Source organism: Sinocyclocheilus rhinocerous, unplaced genomic scaffold, assembly GCF_001515625.1.
Source record: "Sinocyclocheilus rhinocerous isolate Xijiao unplaced genomic scaffold, SAMN03320098_v1.1 scaffold2578, whole genome shotgun sequence".
In the NCBI taxonomy this organism is placed as follows: Eukaryota; Metazoa; Chordata; class Actinopteri; order Cypriniformes; family Cyprinidae; genus Sinocyclocheilus; species Sinocyclocheilus rhinocerous.
In genome coordinates, this window is record NW_015643596.1 from 693,778 (window position 1) to 703,092 (window position 9,315).

General features: G+C 35.9%; 1 protein-coding gene across 1 annotated transcript in view; it reads left to right on the plus strand.

Moving 5' to 3' along the window:
• Positions 1-3,370: 3,370 nt before the first annotated feature.
• LOC107757451 (glypican-1-like) overlaps positions 3,371-9,315 on the plus strand; it is a 29,594-nt gene continuing 23,649 nt past the window's right edge. The window contains exon 1 of the mRNA XM_016574927.1: positions 3,371-3,916. Within this exon, the coding sequence (XP_016430413.1) occupies positions 3,760-3,916 (157 nt within the window). The 5' untranslated portion in view covers positions 3,371-3,759. The remainder of the gene's footprint in view (positions 3,917-9,315) is intronic.

Consider the following 9,315-nt stretch of genomic DNA (forward strand, 5'->3'; position numbering starts at 1 on the left):
ATATATATATTAATAATGAAATTATTTTAGAATTATGAAAATTTATGCCAATTTTGCAACATTAAGATTTTTCCAAATTCTTATTTCTATAATCCGAAAAGTAAATAAATTAAATTAAATTTTCCCCAAAATACAGTAATGACCATTATAATTCTTTGCATTACAGAGGAAAATCTACATAATTGCCATTAAAATAATACAAGTAATGTAATAAATAAATAAATAAATCTTAATTGTCTACAAAAAAGGCCAATTGTCATTACATAAAATATTATATTTTCTTCCCTTTGATTTTGAGATGAAAAATGACCCAGTTTTTGTAAGACTGACCCACCTGCTTGTGCGATTTTAGGGCTTTTTTGTAAAAAGTCAAATTGTACATTTAACATATTTATACTGAAATATCTGTATACAAAGTGTGTATATGTTAGTCGGGTTGTGCTATTGATTAACTCTAGGACACTCAAACACTTATTTTTAGTACAATATTTCATAACATTGGCATAGCGATTTAAGAATTGTACTAAATATTTATTTATAAAGTTTTTTCTATGAAGTAAAAATGCATATAATGCAGTTAATAATACATGTAAACGTGAATACGTAAAAGTTAATACATTTTAAATTGTTATTGTAAGTAAATTAATAAATCAAAACAAACTTAACGTCTCCCTCAATCTCATTTGCGTAAGAATTGTCACGTGACGAATCTGCATTTTGGTGGAGAATAGACTTAACTGTAATGCTTGCCTGTTGTGTGGAATAAAATGATGTTCCGCGTTTTTAACAACATACACGAATTGCAGAGAAATCTGGAGACAACGAAAAACTCTGATGAAGATATTAATGCCGTGCTTAATGATTCCGGACCCGGACAATCAGATAAAGGTGATCCACAGGATGCAGCAGGTTAAGTCGCACACTACTTTTATGCCGACCATTTACATCCAAATGTTATTTAATTTTCACAGAAGACAACCTTTAAATAGATTTTAGAATATAAACTGTTTATCGTCTATTCAGTAAGACTAAGTAAAAAGTGTGCACCTCATTGTGCATTAACTTGAATCTAGCCCAACAAATGTCTGTTTTAAAAACAGTGGATGAGTAATTCACTCCTTGATTTGCTTAATAAAAGCCTCCTTTGAGATCGTTTTGACAGACATGTTTATTGTGCATTTTAAAAGTGTTTATTGCCAAGTTTAGTGTGGCAAAATAGAAGTGCCCTACATAGGCCTATTGTTTGTTTCGACAGTTCGCCGTGACGTCACAGTCTTAAACCTTCGTTTGAATTCATTAGTCTCTTTCCATGTAGCTCTGACAGCGCCGCGTGTCATTTAAGTGCTTGCACATATATCGATCAATAAAATATCATATTTTCAAAGTATACACGTGTCTTTTTGATCTCTCTCCCTCCCTCTCTCTCTCTCTCTCTCTCTCTCGCTCGCTCTCACTCTTGCTCTTTGAAATTTTAATTTTAGTTTCTATTCAGTGGCACCTCAGCGGCAACATCAACCTCTGAGCCCCGTTTTTCTCGTCTAGTATTTTATTTTCCTGTTCCTGACCCCTTTAAATCCCGGTTTGTAGGCTATATCCAAATGTTTTTCAGCCCGATCTGAACCTGTTTTGTATCAATGACATAATTTCTGACAACATATTCTGAAGCCTACTCTATAACTGAGCGATGTTTGCAATAAACCAGTCACGCCCAGAACGCAATTGAGTCTTCATGTCTTTCAGCAGACATGTTGTAATTAATGCTGCTTTTTTTAATTAGCTGTCTTATTATTTAGATGCCTATTAAGCTGTCATGAACATTTCCTGGTCTCAGCCGCACTGAACCCCTTCATTTCGTTTTTGTGCCAACAATGGCAATGCTGCCTTTGAAACTGCCTTGAGCTCAAAAAGTGAGTGCTTTATTATTCTTTTAGTTCGGTCAATGATGACTCGCTTTTCATTTTCAACCGGCACGGCTGTGCGCTTATTGTCGTTGTGAAAATAATTCTTCTTCTTTATGCAGCTGTGTAACCCCACGTAGCCTAATTGAAATAAACCCGCGGCTCGACGCAAACCCGCAAGAATTTAAGTGCACTTAATTAGACGTGTCTTGACTGAAAAATAACAGGCTTTCGCAGCTGACTGTGTTCTCGGTTTCGGCCTATAAGTTATACGATCGCGTCCATTTAATATCCCACCTCAAAATCAATTGCAGTGCGGGATACATTGCCTTACAGTAGTGTGGGAAGGCGGCAGGGGGCGTCGACTACCACCTGCAGGTGTCTTTACACCCACCCCTCCTCTTTATTCTATCACAGGGCTGGACTTGTTCAGTAATGTTGGGAAATTCATTGGAAATTCGAATGAACGGATCGTTTCAGAGAATCGATTCATTTGATTCATCACCTCAAAATGTTCCTCAAAGATTCTTTTTTGTTGTGAAAGAAATGTTTATGCTTACATTACGTTTTTGCTGTAGATTTTTTTTTTTTTTTTTAATTTAGCAAATTTAATTTGATGCCCAAAATGCTGTAGTTATTCAGCTCTTTAACAAACGTTTTATTGTTTGTCGCCAACATTTCATTGACTTACGTCTGAAAATGTGCACAAAACACACCAGTCAGATCTATGGAAGCCCGTTTCTGCCACTGAATAAAAATAATACATTTTTATCTGAATAAATTTTATCTCACAACTCTGACGTTTTTCTCAGAACTGTGAGAAATAAACTCAGAAGTGCAAGAAAAAATGTTGGCAATGAAACTGCTGAAAAGTTATGTACTCGGAATTCTGACTTTTTTCTTACAATTCTGAATTTAAATTTCGCAATTCTGACTTTTTTTCATCAGAAGTCCAAATTCTAACTTTTTTCCCCTCTGAATTTTGAATTTACATCTCACAATTCTGTTTCTTTTGTTGTTGTTGTTGTTGTTTCATTTTTTTATTATTTTTTTTCCATCACGTAAAAATAAATTAAGTAATTGCAACTTTTTATTTCACAATTCCAAGTTAACATCTTGCAATTCTGAGTTTATATCTCTGAATTTTTTCTTTCTTTCTTTCTTTCTTTCTTTCTTTCTTTCTTTCTTTCCCTCGAATTTCACGATAAAACGGCAGATTTGTGAGACATAAACTCAGAATTCCATTCATGCATTCATTTATTTAGTAGGCTATTTTTATTTATGGGCATATTATTTATTATTTACGGGCATTAATACAGACCAGAATTGGAGAAGCAAACCATCTTACGCTCGTCTTTCATCAAGGAATGCATTGTTTCTATTACAGAAAATGTTGCGAATCGATTCCTCCAAATCGTTCTAAGGAGCCGATTCAAAAGAACGACTCCGTCGCAAATCGGACATCACTATTGTTCAGTGAGAACGGGACAGTAGAGAGACAGTCAGCACAGGAGCGCACAGCAGCAGCACTGTGCGCTTTGTCCCGCAATTACTACAACAGTATTTACTGTTCATACTATACTAGCTACTTAGAGGGATATTATTAATTATGCATTATTAATAGTGCGTAAAGACATGAGCACCAGAAACAGATCCCCACCGGACTGATCAATAACACACATCCTCTTTCATCAGGACCACCGGTTTTAAACCTGGACGTGCGTTTGCGTGTTCCCTAAACAAGTGGATTTAATTCTCTATCCTGCTGTTGTAGAGAGTCGGATGCGTTGAACCGCTGTGTGAAGTGTAGAGCATCAGCGTCAGTGGACTTCATCCTCCTCAGTCTCTGGATCAGGACACAATGGATCTGACAGCGGTCGCGCTGCTCGTGTCGCTCATCTCCGTGTCTCTGTCAGCGGATAACGCGGGCGGCAAAGTGCGGAGCTGCGCGGATGTGCGCCAGTTCTACAGCGGCAAAGGCTTCACGTTAAACGGCGTCCCGCAGTCCGAGATATCAGGTATGAATTACCGGTGACAGAGGTCATTGTTCCCGCCGGTACAACGGTCTCATTCATATTCAACGCTGTCGTTTCTCTGTGTATTCACTAGATATGTTTATGGAGTTTATCTACCTCACGAGATTAATAATATCTATCTATCTATCTATCTACCTATCTCTCTCTCTGTCTTGCCTATCTTTTTGTCTGTCTGTATCTGTCCATTTGTGTATCTATCTATCTATCCATCTATCTATCTCTCTGTCTGTCTTGTCTATCTTTTTGTCTATCTATCTATCTATCTATCTATCTATCTGTGTATCTGTCTGTCTATCCCATTGTCATCTGCGATCTGCCTGTCTTTTTGTATTTTTTGTTTACCATCAACAATGTTTAGCTTTTTTGCACCTGACACGTTCCTCTTGCCTCGTGAGGTGTGTATTCTTATTGTCAAGTTCAGGAAGCGCGTGAACAGATGGAGGATCCCAGACAAAAGCTCTACTCGCCGCACCGAAAAGAACAATAGACAAAACTGTAACTGCTAAAACGGGGCTACACCTGGCCTAATGTTGTTCACGAGCGACTTCCCCGTTAAAAATGACCTTTCGGTTCATTCATCAGTTCTATACACACACCCACCTGATGTCTGGATCCCCATGTGGTGTGAAAGAGCATGTGCTGGAGCTGATCTCCAGCAGTATGTGGTCCCTGTAGGTCATGTTATGATGAACACGGTGCCGGCCGGATTCGTAGATTTCCCTCAGGGTTGCAATTTAGGACTAAAAACCTCACTGTAATTGTAATATATGTGGATTGTCTGCAATTTGTAGTATTAATAAGGAGTGGTGGTGTTATTAGATATACGTACGCCAGTGTGAAGTTAGTAAATCATGTCATTTGATGAGCAAATCTCATGATTTTCTTTGTCATTTGCAAGTAACAAGCAGCAACTGAAATCCGTGCAGTCAGCAAGTGATTCATAGCTGCAGCCAGTGATTTTTCATATTCTCATTAGAGGCCAAAAAATGTTGGCAGTCTGTGAATCTGTCCAATGCATGCTGAGTAGTATGAAATCTGCCATCAATCTTTATGACACAGCCATATTTATGATAAGAGGTCGCACATTATAACCGGTAATATGTCACCAATCAGTCTGCATAAACATGCAATTATATCAGTGCATGATGCGCTCCCAGTTTTTTTTTTTTTTCCCAGAATTCCTCTGGGATCGATATGTCTAATTGTGCTGTGTGCCCAAGAAGCTAAAGGAGATAAATGATTGCACATGTGCCACACTGACACGCATAAACAAACGTAAATAAAGCAGCAAGGAAACACAATTTGTACAACATCGCCATTATTCAGTGCACTTTTTCTGTAAGACAATGAAAATATATCCGTACAATATATATTCAGCACTTCCAGTTCCACCCAAAAACACCTACTGTACACACAAACATCACCTCAGCAGCCCCCTTCACTACTAAGTGTTTTTGAGGCATTGCATACTTTGGCATCCTCAGCACATTTGAGAGGCTGAGAGAAACAAAGAGTTCCTATTGGCCGAGAGGAAATTCTCAAGGTCATCGCCTGCGGTCTAAATGACAGAAGGGGGAGATGAGGAAAATGTAGCATGTGCCGGGCCGCCCACCGCCGTCTCGTTTGAGACCGTCTCAACATCTTTTATTCATTGTCCAAACCGTAGGAATAAGTTGTTCGTTTAAAAGCCTAAAAATGGTTGGAAGCAAGATTGTGTTTGTCTGCTTGAAGTTCAGGTTTATTTCTAGAGATGCTTTATAAGTTAGTGGTTAAATATAAATGGTTTGAAATGTTGAGTGATTGAGCTGTGTTTAATTGTATTTTTTTAAATAGTTTTTTTATTTAATGTTAAATTATTTTACTATATTTTGATACTTGACAGTTATTTAAAAAATAAATAATATAATGACTATTATGGAATGTGCTGTATTCAAACTCAATGCCTTTCAAAAGACTTAATTTTTATTGTGAAACAAAAAAGGAGATATTTATAGCATGATGTCTGAGCTGCTCTTTTCCATACAATGAAAGTGAATTGGAACTAGGGCTCTTAAAGTGGTAATTCACCCAAAAGTGAAAATTTTGTCATTATTTACTCGCCCTAAAGTTATTCCAAACCCCTATGAGTTTCTTTCCTCTTTTGAACACAAAAGAAGATATTTTGAAGAACCAAGCAGTGGATGGTCCGCATTGAGTTCCATAGTATGGAAAAAATACTATGGAAGTCAGTGGGGACCATTAACTGTTTGGTTACCAACATTCTTCAAAAATCTTCTTTTGTGTGCAACTGGCTGGAAATAATGTAGAGTAAAGAGTAAATAATGACAGAATTTTCATTTTTGGGTGAACTATCCTTTTAAGTAAGATTTTCTGTAAAATAAATTTCCATCTGTTCTTCATTCACAGCTTGAGAAGACTTGGAATATAGCGCACACGTCACTTGAACTACTTTTATGATGATTTTTGTGCTTTTTAGAGCTTGACAGCCCCAGTCCCCATTCACTTTCATTGTAAGGTGAAAGTGCAGCATGAACGTGCTTCAAAACATCTCCTTTTGTGTTCCACAGAAGAGAGAAAGTCACACTTGTTTTGAACGGCATGAGGATGAGTAAATGATGACAGGATTTTCATTATTTGACTGATGTAAAATGGGTTGCAAACAAAATTCAGTGACGAGTTTTATTAGCTAATTTGTATTAATTTGCATTTGAATACTACTGAGATTAAGGCATTAAACAAAATTTGACTTTCAATATAAATTGCATGATTATATTATTTTACAAAATTCTGACAACAGACAATAATTTTCACAGAATATTGTTGTAATGTTAACAACACGTTGTTTGAATGTTGAATTTATGTTCCAGGTAGCTGTCATCTCCTCGGATTATTACAATAATTGTTATTTTGAGGTCACTTTGACGGGTGTGACCGTGATACCCACATTGTGCATTCTGAGTTGAAGGGTTTGAGGTTTCCGCCACATTTTGTTTTAGCATGTTAGCGTGTTTTAGAAAGAGCTGATCTTAAAGCATTACCTAAAGGTCAGAGAGGAACCAGAGCTGAATGCTGCTGTCTAGAATTACCGATGCAACTAGTGTGTCTGCCATTTTTACGAACACAGAGGCAGCGTATTGTTCACTACGTGACACTTCGAGCCCTGCGGTGACTCTAAACAATGACAATCTCACATTTCGCTCAAGTAGGCCATGAAGATGGGAGTCGGCTATTCGTGCGATCTCGCATTTGTTTGCGATCATAACTTAGTTATTTTAAGAGATTTATTTCCAGGTTTTGAAAGCGAGATCTAAGTGTCCGCAGTGTTGATGGATTTGTGATGTTTGGACCTGTAGTCTGGTTTCAGACCTCAGCTTTGGCTCATGTTTGCTGCTCTTCTATACAGCGAGGCACACACCCATGAACCCTGTGTGAAATGAAAGCGGCACACACCCATGTTCTCAGCCACATTGCCACACGCACATCCAACCCCCATACAACCCTTGTGGAGGCACACGGGCCTGATTTGGTTAAGCTTTTTGCATATATTAGAGCCGTTTGCACATGCAAATTCAATAATACAGTCGTTCAGCTGAGAGTGACAATCAAATTCGCTCATTTGAAGTTGTTTAATTAGTTTTACGCATTTAATTTCTGTTTGCACGACTGTCACGAATTTTAATCCAGTGGTAATTCCTCACAAATGGAATTATTAGACAAGAACTACCAGATAAATTATGAAGTATGAACTGATCTAATATATAATTGAAATATCATTGATAAATGTGTATGTGTGTGCGTGTGTGTATATACATATATATATATATATATATATATATATATATATATATATATATATATATATATATATATATATATATATATATATATATATATATATATATATATATATATATATATATATATATATATATATATATATATATATATATACACACACACACACACACACATATATATATATATATATATATAGATAGATGCTTTATATGATCTAAATTAACAAGTTTTATTCAATTTAAAAATAATTTACTGTAATATTACTGAATCAACCTGGCTATATTAGTTTAGATTAAATTATTAGGTATAAAGTTATTATCGTATTTAATGTTTTTATATATTGAGATTTAGTATATTTTACACAGTGGTAATGTAAACTAAAAAACTGGCTATAATAGTTTAGATTAAATTAAGTAGAAACTTAATTTTAATTACTATTAATAGTATATTATACATTCAAATATGATTTAGTATATTATACATATCAAATATATTATTAATTATAATATTATTTATTTAAAAATCATATTTATAATCTTTCATTATTATTGTTATTTAATAATTAATATGATTATATTTATTATTATACTTGATTAAATTATTATTATTATATTTAACATTTTTATAAATTAAGATTGCAGGCAAAATGTTCTGTCATGAAAACCAAAAATGTGCTTCATCTGACAACATTTAAATTAGTTAAAAAGAAATAAGTTTTAATTCAAAAATAATATTTACTGGTTACATTAGTTTACATCAACGAAAGTCTTTTTAAAGGTTAAATCATGCAGAAATAGCTCCATGTTATATTAATCATAACTGCACATTTCACCATACCAGTTTTGAAGTTTGAGGTTGTGCTAATGCATACAGTACCAAGACATTTGTGCCGAATGCTCATGTTTTTGCTGATGAATTGTTGACTCGTGATTATCTGAGCATAATTACACCTTCTCCCACACAGTTTCTCTCCCTCTGGTCTGCTGATTGTTCTTTTGAAGTGTGGGGGTGTTTCTCAGCGGGGGTCTGCAGTGCGCCGTAATGCTTGTTAGAGCCGAGATCATGCAGATCTGATCAGGGCTGAAACATGCCACCGCACTCTCAATCTTCCACCCTCATGCCCTGCCACTGATCGCGAATAAAAGCACAGCTGTACTCAGAGGTACACGCAACAGCACCTGGAACGACTGACTAGTTTGCTTTTGTTCGGGTGCATTGGAGCGGTTGTAAAAGTTGGGCTGGACACGTCAACGTTTTTGAAAAGCATTGATTGTGTTCTAAAAAGTGTGGAGGGTAGATATTTCTTCGAAATAAAAATACACAACAAATAATTTTTTGACAAGAGCTGAATTAAAGGTGTGGTTCACTGGTTTTTTCTAGGCTTGATTGTGTTTATGGGGTGCAGTCTAACATGTGTTAATGCTTAGTTAAAAAAAAAAAACATTATTTTTCACATAATTTACCTTTATTCCACACCGCTCTGTCCCTTCTCTGAGAAACGGGCTGATCTTTTCCTGTTTTTAAGAAGCCCCGCCCTCAGAAATAGGCGATGGGCTCTGATTGGTTAGCTAGCCCAGTGTGTT